General features: G+C 39.8%; 1 protein-coding gene across 1 annotated transcript; it reads right to left on the bottom strand.

The window, feature by feature from the left end:
* Positions 1 to 319: 319 nt before the first annotated feature.
* Positions 320 to 11823, bottom strand: LOC121506528 (carboxypeptidase O-like). The gene is made up of 10 exons (XM_041782370.1): positions 11793 to 11823; positions 7891 to 7963; positions 6993 to 7032; positions 6793 to 6894; positions 6590 to 6694; positions 6394 to 6510; positions 5003 to 5096; positions 3955 to 4157; positions 1164 to 1248; positions 320 to 585 (listed from the first exon to the last, which is right to left on the bottom strand). The coding sequence occupies exons 1-10, from the start codon at positions 11821 to 11823 to the stop codon at positions 320 to 322; spliced, it is 1116 nt and encodes a 371-aa protein (XP_041638304.1).
* Between the last annotated feature and the right edge of the window lie 6541 nt (positions 11824 to 18364).

Genomic DNA, 18364 nt, shown 5'->3' with positions numbered 1-18364 from the left:
CCAGTAAATATTAATTGTTTACATGGATTCAGAAAGTGCCTTTGTTTGTTAAAAAAAGACGATTCACTGGTTATTTATGAACATTTATTTAAAATTTGACAGTCATTGAAATACTCTACATCAGTTAAATAATAATTTGGATAAATATACATCATTTTTTCATCAGTATTTATCTTTTACAACAAAATTCTACCTTGAATGAAGATAAAACAACTTGCAAACATAATATCTTGAAACCGTCAACTGTTACAGTCATTAGATAACCACAACTTGAACTTAAGCGTAAAAGATTTGATCAGTTTCCATGATATTTCTCTCTTCACATCAGGTTATTGCTAGTGACACCGATTGCTAACAGTAAGGTCCACAAGGTTGCAGCAGCAGTCACCACAGCACTGCTAAAGGTCTTGTCATGGGCGTGGGTGATGATGTGCAGGGCTCCAGCGTAGGCCTCCTCACAAGTCGGCTTGATCTGATCCTCAGGAAGTTTGAATCCATATGTCCCATCATCTCTCAGCTCAAAGGTGTAGGTGTAGGGGATGCCCTGCTTCCGAGACCAGTCTCTGGATGACCCGGAGTTTGCGTCTGTGATAAGAGACAGAGATATTAAGGTATCTTATGCCACTTTTCTTTAAACTTAAATTACCAGAGGGAGTTTTTATGACAGTGGGTCATTGGTTTTCAGATTGTCCATGTGCAAGTCTCAGCCTAATCACACCTTAATAATATCTGTTTTTATAGTACTACCACCAGGAAATGACAGGTTCTGCATTAGCTAAAGCTCATGCTAACAAAGCTATGTTGGCTACATTAGATAATGCTATGTTTGCTAAGCTAGACCTGTTTTAGAAGTAGTTATACAAACAGTGGCTCACTTTAGCTAAAGCTAATGCTGTTAAATTGGCTAATGTAGAAACATTAACTACATAGCAAGCAAAGCTATGTTAGCTTTAGCCAAAGCACATGAAGCTAAAGTGACAGGACTGTTATCTTGCCTATACTTTTAGACCTTCGAGATGTTCTTTTATAAGACAGAGAGATTTCAGAGAAGCTAACATTTAAGATATGTAAACATTAAAAAAAATGGTGGACATCCCTAGAATCATGATGCTAGCACAGCTTACCCTAATGAATCCATGAGTAGATGTGATGTTAGGACTTACATAATACATCTGGTGAGGTTCCAACAGTGTAGTTCTTCCCGTGGACATTTCTAATGGCATCTGCTGCTGCCAAACCAACCTCCATCTGTGGATAAGACAAGGTTTAAGTCATACAAATAGAAATGTTCCTCTATAACCAAAAGGAGTCATATATTAGAAAACCACCTCAGTACGTGAGGAAGGGAATACACACTGAAATATCTCGAGGCTTCATCAGTATTCATGACAGATATTGTCACCCCTTCTTTATGCCAGACACGTGAGAATTAAGTACAGGCGTGTGATGGTGTCTTTGATAAGGTGTGCATGTCCTGTGTAGGGGGGTGTAAAACACTTTCACCCACTGGGGTATGATTGATAGAGATATCTGACTGAACATACGGCGACCCAGTGTTATCTACAGTGGATTTTCAAAAAATACCTACACGATTGAAGTGTTCAAAGTCAAAGGTGCGCTTAGATCTGCTGTCTTACCACAGCATGAATAATTTTCTATTACATCTCTGGAGATATTCAGGGGTTGGCATCTTTTTTCATTTTCATATTTGAATTACAAATAAATTTGGTGTTGCATGGATGACTGGATCTTTATATCCCAAGACCTATTCTACCTGTAGTTTTAGCTATTTAAATATATATAGGGTGTTTTTCCCACTCATATCAGTATTGGCTGATAGGTCTTTTTATGTAATTTTATAGAAGCTATGCGATTACATTAATGTGTTTTCAAACTCTACCCAAGATGACCGTAGCACCAACAGTGACTGAAATGACATTGTATTCAAATACTTTAATATGGAGTTGGTTCCCTTTTTGCAGGTACAACAACCTCCAATTTTCTCAGAGGCCTTTCTGCAAGATATTTGGAGTGTTTCTTAGGGAATTCATGCCCAATCCTTCTGAAGAGCATTTGTGAGCTCAGGCTCTGATATTAGACAAAAAGGCCTGACTTGCAATCTCCGTTCCAGCTCATCCCAAAGATCAGGGCTATGTGTGGGCCAGTCACCATCTTCAAACCATGTCTTTATAGTCCTGTGCTCTGGGGCACAGCCATGTTGGAATAGAAAAGGGCCTTCCCCAAACTGTTGCCACAAAGTTGGAAGCATAGCATCGTCCAAAATATCTTGGTATGTTGTTGCATTAAGGTCGGACTTCACTGGAGATAAGGGGTCTAATCCAAACACTGAAAAACAGGCCCATACCATTATCCTTCCTTGTGAAGTTCTCCCAGCATCTGCTGAACCAAGACTGACTACCAAACAGAGAACTGTAATTCATCACTCCACCAAACATATTACCACTGATCCATCCAATGCTTGGCATTGCACTTACTGGTTTGAGGCTTGCATTCAGCAGCTTAGTGATGGAAACCCATTCCATGAAGCTCCTGCCACACAGTTTTTGTGCGTACATTAACGCCACAGGAAGTTCACAACTCTTCTGCTATGGAATCAGCAGGGTGTTGGTGACTTTTACACACCATGTGCTTTAGCAGTCAGCCCTGCTCTTTGATTTTACATGGTCTTCTGCTTTGTGGCTGAGTTTCTAAACGCTTCCACGTTCTGAAAATATCACTTACAGGGGCCAAATAATTTTGTCAATATAGTGTACATTCTGTGGCCCACTTTACAGTTGAAAACAATTTCGCCAGCACTTTCATGTAGACCAACGATTTGACTAAACCAGATTTTATGCCTTTGGGCCATCAATAACCAGGGGCCAGAGTAATCATGTTTTCATGTTGTCTGTCCATCTGCCTGTGCCATTCTTATGAACAGGGCTTGACAATAGCATTTTTTTGTTCACTGGCCACTGTGGCCACTTGTTTTTGAAAAGTTACTAGCCACTGAGCATTTCCACTAGCCACAGATTTATTGTTGGGAAACTATGTGCTATATGCCAAATTGGGTACATCTGGTATGAGATGAAACACATGCTCCATTTCCCTCTTTAATGCATACTAACTTTAGTTACTGTTAATTAACTTTATTCAAAAAATAAGAAATGCAGCTGGTTTCATAAACATATCTAATTCTCACTCAGACAAATCTCCACCAGAGAATGCTGAGGTTGTGACACTGATTAATTCCACTGGCCAAAGTGGCTAGTCGGAGTCATTCTAGTACCGGCCATAGCTGAACTCTAGCCGCATTTGTCTAGTTGGCTGGTGTAAATGTCAAGCCCTGCTTGTGAAGGTTATATCTAAAGAACACTCTCAGGGATTTTCTTTAGATTTAAGACAAATGTTCAGTCTGTAATGAGTTTGGAGATCATAGGTGAAAGAACAAGGTCATTAGACCTTATGTTCATCGCTTGCTTATAAGTTTTCTATCATTCGCATTATCACAAAACCACCTCTGCCCTTCTTCTTGACCCACCACTGTACTTTCCCTGTCTGCCAATTGCATACCTCATGGAAGCATGCAACCAGGCAGCTTAAAGAAATTTCTATCCTCCCAGTATGTTGGAGCTTGGTCAAAGAAGCATGGCCGACTTCTGTCTGCTCAAGTCATGCTAAAGCTGTACAGACGCATGGATGCAATCTTGTTCTGCATAATTATTTCTGCACTGTAGCACCAGTGAGTTACTGACTCCAACTGCTTTTCTTTGAACAGCAACCGGCACTTCATTTTCCTCTGTTAATGTTTCACAGCTTCCTCTTGTTCTTTGTTCTGCTCTGTGGACTATCTGCTCTTGGTTGTTGAATGGGTTGGACTTTTGTCCTAATGTACTGTCTTGTAGGGTTTTTGTATCCTGAAACATGCATTATAGTGTTAGCACATGTAGTTACCAGCTCATCGTAGTTTTCGGCAGTGTAGTTGGGGTTTCCATAGGGAAGCAACAGCAGCTGGCCGTAGGAGTGGATGGTGAGGAAACATAGGAAGTCTTCTTTCCTGGTTCCTACAAAATAAGTGACGGCCTGTGCCTCTGGCTCAGACATTGCTTCGCTACCACAGTAGATCTCCGAACAGCAGTTGAAAGATACTCCGATTGCTGTAAACAGAGATAGAGCATAAATAAAAGCTTGAACGATATTGATTATTTTATTGATACTGTTATGGATTAGCCTATCAGTAGTTCATAAGACTAATAACTAATATTTGGAACTGATATGCATTTACAGTAATAATGAGCCACTACAAAGATTTCCTTTTCTCTGAGTTTCTTGGAGTGTTCTTTTGTCTTCATAGTGTAATGGTAGCCAGGAATACTAGGTGTTAAGCTAAATTAAGCTAAGCTATAATTAGACGAAAAACCTGTCTTGCCTTATTATTTCCTCTCTGTTCCTCATTTTCTTCCATTTTTTTCTATGCGGAGTGCCAAGAGTGAAAGCTGTCTGATGGGGCCCCCTTAGGGAGGTTTCCTACTGTCACTGCAAACTTTGGACATTTAGCGCCATTACTGTGGTTTGAAGTTAGTATGCACTTAAGGATCATTTACTGGCCTGCAGCCAAAAGTTGACGCCCACCTTGCCTATTGGTCTGTCAGGACCATTAAATTTAAAGCTGTTTGAGGTGATTCTTGGTTACTTGGGGGCGGCAGAAACAAGCTCAATTTGTTAGCAAAATTCAAGAGACTTCATTCGTATTGTTCATGCAGTAGATTCAAATAGGTACTTATTTTCTAAGTGTGAAGAATCTGACAAAAAGATGTTCTTGGATTGCATTGTAGGAACTGCCGGACCTGGCAATATTACTCATGGAAAGTTGGTGTCAGGATATCACTACTTTCTCTTTCTTGAATATCTCTGAAACAAGTCAGTAGTAAGACGGTAAAAAAAACCCTTTTAGATTGTTTAAAAATGTGTAATTTCTGACTACGAAAGAAAAAAGACTCACTTGCCCAGTAGGCATCAAAGTTGCGGTTGAGATCAGTGCCATGACACTCACAATCTGCCGGTCCAGGTGACCTGTTCTTCCTCCACAGTCGAGTCTAAACAGGTCAGAATAGTCAGTCAACAGCTCTTTTCCTTTTATCAGTTTAGTAATGAATAAAATGCAGATGTATTATCTCTGTTTGAACTTAAATTGTGCCTTGGATTGTTGCTAATTTGATGTACTTTGGCCATGTTGAACACTGGAACTCAGTCAGTAGCTTGATATATGTAGGGGTTAGCCTACCCGACGAGGTGTCCACTGCACGTCGGACAGTTGCCTCTGCAAGGTCCATTAATCCCTGATAACTAGACACCTCGAAGGGCATAAACCCGCTTATAACATGGTCACTTGCCAACAAAAATAATTAATAAAACTACTCATTTATAATTTCACACATTTTGTGATCAAAATAGAAAGTTTTACTAAAACAACAATTTCCTTCCCCTAGCAACGCCTGAGGGCTTGACTAATAACTGAAATAGCCATTCCAATTCCATTACGTTCTTGGGGAATGTAAATATAGTGCAGTACTCCAGTAAATAGGACAGGCCATAGATACGAAGTCACAACGGAACAAAAAAAAACTAGTCCGCTCAGCGCACTTGCTTAACAGATTTATCAATGAAAAGACATGAAGACAAGTGAGACTGAGAGTCATCTGTGGTCAGACTATAAATCTGTACGTTAAGATGAACAGTCATCTGATAGAAAGCTTAGTTTTAGCAGACCAGCTGAGGTCACAGATGTGAGACGGAGCTGTCCACGCCCTGCAGGTGATGATTATCCATCAGACACGTCAATATTTATCAGATATTATCATGCCAGTTTATCAGAAGCATTTCCTTTGGCTCTACAAAGAAATAATGACTTCTTTTCTTTTGTTTATGTTATTTGAATTCTCTGACAGTAGTTTATAGCAGTTAGAACAGGAGGGAAGTGAGTTTTTGCGACACCTCTCAGTGTTAAGGTGAGCCTGGAAACAAGATGTACATCAGATATGGAAGATAAGACCGTCTTACATTACTGGTCTTAAACCTGGAGTCTGTCATTATATTTATGTCAGTTAAGTGAGGGTTGATGCCGGTCCACAGGCTCCTTAGGCTGGCAGTGCCGTACTCCCTGCTCCGAAAATATGACTGTCTAAGGTTGCTATAGTTACTCCTAACGGATAATGGCTAATGGCTACTGCGCATTAATTTGGAACAGTGTAATGATTTTTTTGACCATAACTACTAAGTTCAAAAGGTTTCCATATATCAGAAGTTAATGGACACCAATGGAATATCCTGAGCCAATCAGAATCGAGTATTCACCAAGACCATGGTATAAATCCACTTAATTCAAGCACTTACGGAATCATCCTTCCAGCTGTAGAGGTAGCCATCCATGTTCAGAACAGGCGTGACGTAGAAGTCCATATTCTTCATCATCTCTCCCATTTTGGAGTCTGCTTTGTAAGCGTCCAGAATCTAAGTAGGAGGATATGTGAAAGTACACTGCGGCAACCATTCAGACACCATGTTTTTTAGAAGACTGTGCGCCTCTTACCTGTCTGACAAAATACTGACAGAAGGCCGGGGCGATCCATTCCCTGGCATGAATGCCACAGTCCATCCAGATAGCCTTCTTCTTCTCTCCTGTATCAACGCCAATCTGGAAGTCACATTTTAATCAAATCTTTCAAGGCTATTAAATCACTCAAAAATATCTCAATACCCCAGTCTATTCACTTAACATGAAAAGTGTCCTACCTTGAGCAGGCTAATAGTCCTCATCTCGTAGGTTTTTCCATAGTCGATGATTTTCACAATATCACTGTTGTCCTTTGCAATCTGAACCATCCAGTCAGTGATCTGCAAAGAGTCGTTTTGTAAAACATCAGGTCGTTACATTGTTGTCTTTACGTAGTGGAAGTTTCAGATGTCTGAGAACAGTGGTTGGGCTTCCTCACCTCTGCCATGGGGTGGTATCTGTAGTAATCATACCCAGCTCTGTTGGAATACCAAACCATGAGACACATAGGACTTTATGACAGGAAACTTTGCTCACACTCAAAAATAGTTATAACTGCCACTCTTGATATCAACCATTCGTGCAGCTTAATTCAGATCTGTTTAACCTTGTTTCATCCATTACTAGCATTTTAAAAGAATCACTTATACAGTAATAGAAACGTCATCGGTCAACTGGTGCTAGTAGTCTCACAACTGGTGAAAATGGGGATTATTTGAGTGCACAGATTACAGTATAAAGACACCTGTGTCTGGGAGGTCCAGTCCCTGGTTAATCAGTTTCCATGGCTAACATTACACCATGAAGACAAAAGAACACTCCACGCAACTCGGAGAAAAGTGTATTGAAAATATCCCTCAGTTAAATCCATTATTTAGAAATAGATGACTGGCAGATGCCAAACACTGCACATCACAACACACACACAATCCCCACTGTGAAGCATGGCGGTGGCAGCATCATGCTGTGGGGATGCTTCTTAGGAGCCGCTCCTGGAAGGCTTGTAAAAGTAGATGGTAAAATAAATGTAATGAATTTAAGAGGGATTTTTTTGTCAACAAAGCCAAATTATATTGCCCATGATTGATTTATAGAATCAATAAAAGGGTAAAACATCCAAATGAATGTAGGGGCATGAATACTGGGGCTTTTTGACAAGACAGACTAGCAGCTACTGTTCACGTGAACCGCTAATAGTATTTAGATTCAAAGAAATATGCATCATGATCATAAAGAATTTTGAATTGGTCAATTAGATTGGCCTTGAAAACCCAATTATGTAACAGAGTACTTCCAATCAAAGCTTCACCTAGCTGGATTTTTAGACTAACACTCACCTCTCTACTGTAGCTGCTCCAATCACTGACAGCAACGCCACAATGCTCAGTCCCACTGAGTTCAACATCGTCACTTTTTAAAATAAACTCCTTGCTTATAACCGGCTTCACAACTGACACTGACTTCAGAATGTTACAAGCCTTTATTGTGGACATCCATCAGATAAAGAAACACCTTTGGTTGAGTCAAAGACCACCACACCCCCATCACTGAGTGGGTTAATGTTTCATGGAGCTAGATAATGCTGTGCTTTAAAATTAAAATAAATGGCCAGTGATAACTGTTTATATGAATATTTGGTGGTGATAATCACATGCTTGGCCATAAAAAATAGACTTTGATTAAACAAATATGCTGTGTCAGCATTTTTTTCAAACAGCTGTTATCTGCCCTTCTCCTCCTTTGACGTTTTGACATTTTCAGCTCCTGATTTTTCACTCAAGCTCATTCTTTTCTCGCAGGTTTAGATGGTGTCATGTTTTGTAGATTTAACTAGGACAGCTTGTACAAGTCTGAGGTAATAGCCTCAGAAACAGGAAGACTAAACATATCAACTAAGTTTATTGCAGCTTAAATTCAAATTCAGCCCCTCCCTGCATGCTATGAAGTTGTACAGCTGCATAAATAAAGAGCATGTTATTATCAAGCAAAGATTAGACAAGCCAGGTATCATAGAAATGACAGTAAACAATGGGGCGTGATTTTGAGCAAAGTTCTGGGTGGGTCTGGGTCATAAATGCAGATGGTGCACATGTGACCATGTAACCTAGCAACCAGAGGCTAGTTAGGGTGTAGATAATAGATACAGTAATTTTTCAGTATATCCTACAAACAAAGCTAAAACTTTCCTTAAAACAGACCTTAATAAATTACAATTTATCAAGTCTTCCTCACCAAAAAAACCTGCACCACCAAAGCCATGGTATAGCATCCCCTCTTCTTTGACAGCCTGTAAATGTCTGTGTGATGAGGAGAGCAGTGGCTAAGGTTTTGGGAAAGGAATGTTGTCCCATTCCTGTGTGATGACGGGTGCTAGCTGCTCATCAGTCCTGGGTTTTCTTTGCTGTTTTTTGTTTTATGATGCACCCAATGTTTTTGGTAACACTTTATTTTAGTGGGCCCTAATTATCTTATCATTTTATAGTAATCAGTCTAATTATCTAGTAATTCTTCAAGAATAAGGTAGTAATTACCTAGTAATAAGTTGGCATTTACCATGTAATAACTTGGAAATATAGTGATATTAAGGACATTTTTACCTAGTGATGTATTAATTATCATTAATAATGTATGAATTTCTTTTAATATTGTGGCAAGTCTCTTTTAATTATGTGGTGTTTTACCCTAACCCTTGACTTAACCCCTAACCCTAACCTACTGTAACCCTAACCCTTAAACCTAGCCCTAAATATTGTTTGAAAATTATTCAGGAAGGACTCACTCTAATATAGTAAAATGAAGAACTTACCTAATAGTTTTTAATGCAAGTTGAATAGAAAGTTAGTTATTTCTAAGGAATTACTCTGTAAAACACTTCCTAATTACCAAAGAATTTCCATAATCAATTGATTGATAGGGTCAGGTTAAGGTAAAGGCAAATGCCACCTAATTACTAGAGAACTAGCACGATATTATGAGGAAGTAATTGAGAATTTCTGCATTCTAACTTGGTAAATACTCCTTTAATGTTACAAAGTTATTACCTGGTAAAATGACAACTGAATATGAAAATTAAAATCTATACATAAAAATATATATATAAAGCTCAACCAAAGAGCCAAATTGTTGAAAATTACATTTGCAAGAGCTACAATCTAAGTGGTGAAAAGTGGCAAAAATGGGTTTAAGTGGCAATAGAAATAATTCATAGGTGGCAAAAATGGTCAAAAAGTGACAAAAAGTGGAAAAAAATGGTTGAAATGGGGCAAAAATGGGTTCAGGTGGTAATGAAAATAATTCATAGGTAGCAAAAATTGTCAAAAAGCAGCAAAAAGTGAAAAAAAATGTGTGAAAAGGGGCAAAAATGGGTTCAGGTGGCAATAAAAATAATTCATAGGTGGCAAAAATTGTCAAAAAGCAGCAAAAAGGGAAAAAAAACGTGTGAAAAGTGGCAAAAATGGGTTCAATTGCCAATGAAAATAAGTTAGAGGTTGCAAAATTGGTCCAAAGGTGGCAAAAAAGTGGCAAAAATGGATGAAAAGGGGGCAAAATAGGCATAAAATGACAAAAATGGGGATAAAATGTGGAAAAAGGTCAGAGGACGGCAAAAATAGGTGAGAAGAGACAACAGAGCAGTCACTGGTGGCAAAAATTGTCAAAAAACAGCAAAAATGTGGCAAAAAATGAGTTATAAAGTCACTTAAATTGGCGAAAATCCACCAAAAGGTGGGAAAAGTGGGCAAAAAAAAAAAAAACGACTTAAGATTGGCATAATGGGAAAAGTGGCCTTTAATGGCAAAAGGCAGCTTAAATTGGCAAGAAGTCGCAAAAATGACTTAAAGGGCCAAAAAGATGCAAAAATCAGGATGAGAGGGCCAACAATAGCCAAAAAGTGGCAAAAGTGGGCGAAAAGTTATAAAAAAGGTGGCAAAAATAGACTAAAAGAAGTAAAAATTGATTAAAAGTGGCAAAAAATGGGTAAAAGGGGTAAAAAATTGCAAATAAGGGCAATGGAAATATATGTATACATTTGTATGGACCCTGAGTCTGAAATAAAAATCTATCTATATACACAAAAAATAAATAAGGGTTGACAATTAAAGCCTGCTGTATATGCACTGGAAACAAACACATTAAAATGACTAAAAATAGATAACTTCTAAGGTCAAAGTTGTTCTTTTTTAAGGTTTTCGGGGGGAACGATATTTAAAATTAAGACATAAAAGAGCCACACACTGAGTATCACTGATATATACAGTGCTTAACAAATTTATTAGACTACCACCCAAAGTAAGGTTCATGCCACAACTGCCCTAAATTAACAGCATTGGTAATTACCAAAATGATTTTTTATGTTTCTGCAATGGTTAATACACCAATATGTAGAAGCTCTTTAACCCAAATGATATTTTTAATGCTAAAATATAATTATTATTGTTATCCATGAATTTTCAAATTTACTGAATTACAAAAAACTGAAAAAAATAGTAAAGCACATAAATATTTCTTGATTAATATGTCATATTATAGTTATTTACTTGCATTCCTGATCAGAAAAATAAGTTTAATTGGTTGAATGTTATGCTTGATTAATTTCTGACTTCTCAGAGAAGCCCAGTGAGCCGGCTCAAATTTGGGTTTAAAAAGGTGAATTCAGTTTGAAATTCCTCATTCCTGTTCAAAATGGTAAACATGGCGAGCTCACTGAAAATGAAAGAGTCCGCATTAAAGCACTTCATGATGCTGGATGGTCTTTGAGACAAATATGACAGGTGGTCTAATAAATTTGTGAAGCACTGTATACACACACACACACACACACGTAAGTCAATTTTAATTTTCAACATTGTAGAAAGTGGTACAAATATTTGTAATGAAACCTGACCAGCAGATGTCAGTATAATGCTGACTTCAAACGTAACCTGCAGCACAGTACTTCATAAATGCTCATGTACAGATGTAAGGGGCTTGAACACACACAGTTTATATCATGACATGACAGGACATTTTTATTGAAGCACAGTCCATTAACGGGAGTAAATCACATCATGAAGTCCAGAGGGAACAATATCTTGTAAAAAGAGCATGTACTTCTTGTTACCAGGTTGTTTATAACACCTGCTGTCTGCTTTATATTGCTACTTCCTCAAAAAGCCTCCTGCAGACCAGTGCTGTAAATTTGAATTTGCTTTTAAAACTTAACACGGTGTATAAGGGTTAGAGTCCATGCATAATTTCTCACTCAGGTCCACACTATGCTTTGTAGTCATCATTTTGCCCATTGAGATTAATTAGTGAAGAGGTGCAGTATTTCTCTCAACCCTGAAAGTAAATTCCTGCATGCTAACTACGCCTCAGCACCTCTCGTCTTTGTTCCCGGCCCTTTGCTGACATGTGCATCATGTCTGTTTATTAGCCGCTCATAAGATACAAAGACAAGACCTGTCTCTGCTTCTGCCCTGTGTGCACAAAGCCACAATGTGTATGTGTAAGGCAGAATCACAGGCGGTTTCTTCATAGTGATTGATGAAAGCACTAATGCTTTTGGATGAGAGAGGCAGGCCGTTGCGCTGCACTCAGACGCGCTTACATCTTAAAATCTGTCTCTGAGTGTGTGCTTTGTATAATATTACCTAAACCTTACTTATAGCATCTTAAAGGCTGATTAAGGGAGCATGCACTGCTGAAATAAACAAGTATTTTTCCTTTCTTGCTCATATTTTGGTCTGGAACTCAAGCATTGCATTCACACCCATTCAATCTTCCATTTTATGGTAAATCTTCTAGTTTATTTAAGGACTGGATTCTTTCTTTTATGAGGTGTAGGAACATAGAGAGTTCATGGTGTGAGGAAAAGCTGTGTCAACATCTGGACAGTCTGCACAGCTTAGCCAAATTTTCAGTGGACACATTCCTGAGGGGTCTTTGAGTTGTTCAGGTTCACCTGGTTTAAGAGGACATTTAGCTGGTGAGGCAATGACGTTATAGAGGGACCATGTTTGTTATCAGACGTGACAGTGCTACATGGCTTTATTTACACTGTAAATGTGTTCTATACTTTCCCCTGCCTCCTATGGTGAAGTCTTATGTTCTGAGTTAGGAGGTGACCTCTAGTGGCTGCAACAAAAGTGTGGGTTTGAGGACATGGTTTAGGGGGACATTTCACTGGTGATACAGCACCTAAAGAGGGACCATGTTTGATATGAAATATTTTTGTGCCTCAAAGCCTAACTACTATAAAAATATGCCCTACACCTTTAAATATAATGTCACTCAGCTTATTGTGACCCATTTTTATGTTTTAAGTTCGCTGGTGCCCCCTGGTGGCTATAGTATTCAGCAAGGAGAGCAATGAGTCTAACCTAACATGCCAGATGGATTTGTTTCACACATCCATCCGGAAAACCTCCCATAGATAGAAGATGGCAATAAAGACAAGGCCAGTTTAATAGTCCCACCAGAAGCATAAACATAGGCTTAGTCCCATTTCTAACATATCGCTACTTCTCGATTTGGAGCCCCCCTTGCCCCTTTAAACAGAGATATAAAAGGTAGATCTGAAATCTTTCTCTACAAAAGGGGTCGAACCTTCAAGTTCCTGATTTGTCACTGGTAGTCATCAACATTCCTCATACAAGGGATTTTTTTGAAAAGCTTGTTTTAGATCAGAAGAACCATGATGCATGTAAACATCAAATTATATTTGGTTGTTGTTGGAACTTTCAAATCTTGGCAATGATTTGCAAGACATTCTGGAAGATTAGGCTACCTGTAACATGTGGTTTGAGGTGTGCCTCTGAAAACTCTCTTATTGAATGGCCCTGGCCCTAGCACTAGATCCTACCCCTCTATTCCAGCAAGAATTGGGACACCCTACCCCTTAGGGGTCGGGCTAAGTGGTAGGGACAAGTGGAGGTGTGAGACTGACCCTATGTCACTGTCATACATAACGTTACTCATTTACCAAGGCCTACTGAACTGAACCCAAATCTTTATTCTAGACTTAGCACAAAAATTAAGAACATTTGTGTTCGGTAGACCATTTCTGTGTTGTAACAATGCTACTTTATAATAAATCTTATACCGATGGAAAGCCTGTTTATTTCCTTTTTAAATGGTCCCACATTTGCATGGAACATGTCTTTCTGGGATGAGCAGCAGAGCTGAGTATGTGAGTCGCATCCATGAAAAATTTGCCTAATCTTTTCTGCCAACGCCAAGCAGCTTGTTCTGCTATTGGTTCTTGTTTTGAGCTTCTGGTGCCTGATTGGCATCTGACTGTGTAAGCATAAGCCTGCCATATTGGTCAGTACGTATCTACTCCAAGAATCGGCATGCAATGTTTGACTGATCTGGACCAGGCCTGTGTGTTAGGGCAACTTCAAGCTGGTGTTCTGCAAAACCAAGTTGCAGCATTATTTGGCGTGAACCCCAGCACCATCTTGAAACTGAAGGCCACTTTCCATATATCGGGGGATGCCAGAGACAAGCCATGAAGTGGGTGATGACACCCCAAGAAGGCTGTGTCCTTGCCCTGTCAGCACTTAGGACCTGCAGGCAGGACAATATGATCATTGGCTCTCTGCTTAGACAGTCTGGAACAGCCAATCTCCAGTCTCGTAGGGTTGCCAAGAGTTGTTGCCAATGTTGTGTTCAGTGATGAGTCCAGATTTTGTCTACAGCAAACACAATTTCCTTACTTTTTGTGCTAAGTTTATATTCCTTATTCTAAGGTGACCGTATGCCCCAGTTTGATTGAGACTGCCCAAGCTCCAGAAAGACTTTGTAAGTGCAAATCTGCAACAATCACACTCTCTATTATTAGCATAACATTCATTTTTGTCCCAAGGGGACGCAGCTAGCTTACCTAAAGGTTAAAACACAGGGGAGACAAACAGCTTATTACTTAGCCTTTGAGATGCCTGAGTGCATTCTTTTTGCCTTTTCACTGACAAAGACGAGCTTCTTTCCCAGACTTCAGGTTCATCTGCTAAAATAATCCCATCACAGGATTAGGCACATATCCTTGGGCGACAAAGAGAGCCTGACAAAGTTATCAAAACTTGTCAAAGGCCTACAAACACCTTGGGCATGCCCGCTCGCAGTGAACTTTCACTCAGGTTTCACTTTATTGTCATTTAAATGCCTTGTTGCACATGTGTGGAACATCCAGAGAAGTTAATAAGGCAAGGGATCACATGACATTAGATACCACTGACTACATGTTATTGAGATATTCTCAAATTGTATGTTTTCAATACAATTTCAATCCCCTTAAGTTTAAGTGCCAATCGCCTATGTCTACGTGACAGCTCAGGCCTGCAGTATACACAATCAGAGAAGAGAAAATTCAGACTCATTCAGTGTCAGCAGCAAGGGGCTGATTTGCAGCACAAAGCATGTAAAATCCTTGGGAAGCAGACAAGTTGGTGTTGTACCAGACAGGAGGGTGACAAGAGGGCATAAAGGACAAAAAATGGAAATTTCATATGCCAATCATGCTGCAGCACCAACATCATTCTGCACTGCTTTTCATGAAACCATATTTTATGGTAATTGTACTCTTATTTATAATTAATGGTGTGAAAAATAATGTATTCTGTGCATGGCATAAGTACAAAAAATCCTGTTAATTTTTCATGTTTTATTCTAATCAAACTGATGTTTGGACAGGCTTTTATATGATAACTACATATAGGAAGACTTACTTTAAAGCAGTATTTTCACACTGACACTGGCACTGTACAGGGGAAGTCATTCAAATCCAAGACATGTAGAGAAGGAGTCTGATGGGTGAAGCCTTAGAATTAATACCATGTGGTGTGGCCTGGTATTTTAATTTGGGGGGTTAGGGAAGGGCACTTTATCATTTATACTGCGAACTAAAAGGGCAACCTGGAGGGCACTTTATTATGTTTTACCCTCTGAACGAATACCGTTTTGGGCACTTTACTTGTGTTGTCGTATTGAAGGGCGCCCTGGGTGGTCATATGTTGCCCACTAGAAGGTCTACCTGTAGGGCACTTATTGAATTTTTGTCCACTAAGAGGGCACCCTTTATGGCACTTTATCATGTTTTGTCCACTGCAGGGGCAACCTGAAGGGCACTTTGCCTTGTATCGTCCACTGAAGTTTATCCTGGAGTGCACTTGATCACATTTTTCCCACTGGAATGGCTTCTTAAAGGGCACATCTTCATCTTACGCCATGTGAAAGGACACCTAAAAGGGCACTTTATCATGTATTGCCCTCTGAACAAAAACAATTTTGGGAACTTTACCATAACTTGTTCATTGCAAGTACACCATGGGGGCACTTAGTATTATATTATATTGCCCACTGGAAGGTAGGCCACTGAATCAAGTTTTGTTCACTAAGAAGGTACCCATGAGGGCACTTTATCATGTTTCATCCACTGAAAGATCACCATGGAATGCACTTTATTGTGTATTGTCCACCGGAGGTCACTTTGAGGGGCGCTTTTTCATGATTTACCCATTGAAGGATAACCTGAAGGGCACTTTATCATGCTTTGTCCACTGAAAAGTCAGTGGACACTATATCGTGTTTTGTCCACTGGAAGAGCACCTTAAATGGCACTTTAACATGCATTGCCCACTAAAGGGCAGGCTGGGGGCACTTAATCATATATTACCCCTTGAAGAAGATCCTGGAAAGCTCTTGATAATGTTTTGTCCATTGGAATGGTGTCTTGAAGGGTACTTAATAATGTTTGGCCCACTGGTAGGGCACCCTGGGAGCTCTTTATCATGTTTCATCTACTGAAAGGGTACCTCGGAAGGCACTTTATCGTGCTTTGTCCAATGGAGGTCACCTTGATGGGCACTTTATCATATATTACTCACTGATGGACATCTGGAAGAGCACTTCATAGTTTTTTGTGGAAGGGCACTTTGAATGGCACTTACTCATCTTACGCCCTGTAAAAGGACACCCTGGAGGGCAGTTTATCATATATTGCACTCTTGGAAAATACCCCTTTGGGGACTTTACCATGAAATGTCCATTGCAAGGACACCATGGGGGGCACTTTATCATGTTGTGCCCGTTAAAGGTCACCCTATGGTTGCACTTTATCATGTTTCATCTACTGAAAGGTCACCCTGGAAGGCACTTTATCATGTTTTGCCCACTGAAGGTCACCTTGAGGGGCACTTTATCATATATTACCCACTGAAGGACAACCTGAAGGGCACTTTATCATGTTTTGTCCACTGGAAAGTCAGCCTGTGGGGCACTTATTGATGATTTGTCCAGAGGGCACTATATTGTGTTTTGTCCAGTGTAAGAACACCTTGAAGGGCACTTGAACACACATTTCCTGCTGAAGGTCACCCTTGGGGCACTTTATCTTGTATTTCCCCCTTAAGGGCATCCTGGAAGGCACTTGATAATGTTTTGTCCACTGGAAGGGCACCCTATGGGGGCACTTTATCATGTTTCATCCACTGTAATGGCACCTTGAAGGGCATTTTAACACCTTTCATCCACAAATGAGGTACTCTGAAAGGCACTTAATTTCAAATTTTTATCTGAAAGGGAACCCTTGAGGACACTTTATAATGTGTTGCCAACTGGAAAGGCACCCTTGGGGGGCATTTTGACATATATAGTCTACTGGAAGGTCAGCCTGTAGGCTACTTAATGATGTTTTTCCACTAAGAGGGTACTCTGGATGTCATTTTATCAAGTTTTATCAACATATAGAAATTGTTGGGGGCACTTTTGCAGACTATTTTCAATACTAGGGCACCAGATGGCGCAATTGCCCCCCATGAGCCTATCAGTGCTTTGACATTATTTGGCATGATAAGAAGCAACTATGGAGACAGAAAATATGTTTAAAGGAAATATTTTTGAACTGTATTTCATCTTTAAAGTCTGTCCCATGTCCCATCTGCTTCTATGGAGAAGGCAGGATTTAATTCCCATACTGCAGCCAGCCAGCAGGGGGAGGTCTAAATCTTTTACCTTCATCTCCTGCTCCTGTCATTCATAAAAACATCAATTTTCAAGAGTTCATTTATGAACTCTGATTCCTAAGGTAGTTATATTTTCATGCCTGATCCACTGCTAGAATCAATGAGTTTGCAAACTTAAAGGTCAGTTTCCCTTCAGAAAAATTGGTGGAGGTTCATTAGTATTTACTGAACTTTCCTGGGGCTCTCATGAATTTTTTAAATGGGTGGACTGACATTCCCTTTCATGCATGGCTCACTTTTTTTTTTTTGGACATGTATTGCTATGTCTCCGGGAGGTTTTAAACAAGAAGTTTCAGTTGTACCCAAGTAAAACACTCACAAAATGTCTCTACTGGAGCCTGATGTTCTGACACCCTGGAGTATCAGAATGCAAGTTCCCCCTCTCATCAGACATGCTGGGCTTGACCTGCGTGAAGACCTTGGTACAGTGAAAATCAATATGGAGCAGCTGCTGAAATCACAGCGCTGGAGGTTTGAGAGAGGGCCGAAGGGAGAGACTTTTGGCTTTACTTTAAAGGCTTTTATCTTAAAAATGTGGAAGAAACGCAGGCGGCCAAGCTGGTACAACACACATACAAACACCTCCTACACAAAAGCGGTACAAAAGCAGAAACAAGAGCAGCAGCAGCACTTGTAAAACCATCACAAGGACTGACAGCAAGCAGCGAACATATGACAAACACAAATAGTTAAACTCTCCTCCCCCACAGTGCAAACTTACTCCCCCTCCTCCTCCACAGCCGTAGACATTTTTTATAGTACCGGTGCAATTTCTCAAGCTGTGAAACATAAACTTAACCCAGAGGCACTT

This window comes from Cheilinus undulatus, linkage group 24 (genome assembly GCF_018320785.1).
Source record: "Cheilinus undulatus linkage group 24, ASM1832078v1, whole genome shotgun sequence".
Lineage (NCBI taxonomy): Eukaryota > Metazoa > Chordata > Actinopteri > Labriformes > Labridae > Cheilinus > Cheilinus undulatus.
Note: the sequence above shows the minus strand (reverse complement) of the source record. Positions and strands in the feature narration are given on the sequence as shown.

What these genes read in the sequence shown, in the direction of transcription:
- LOC121506528 (XM_041782370.1), bottom strand. Translation starts at nt 11,823, where the DNA reads ATGATGACTACAAAGCATAGTGTGGACCTGA. An exon ending in CTTTGATGCCTACTGGGCAA is followed by an intron (nt 4,158 to 5,002) that starts GTGAGTCTTTTT and finishes CTCTGTTTACAG; the next exon opens with CAATCGGAGTATCTTTCAAC. An exon ending in AACCTCACCAGATGTATTAT is followed by an intron (nt 586 to 1,163) that starts GTAAGTCCTAAC and finishes CTCTTATCACAG; the next exon opens with ACGCAAACTCCGGGTCATCC.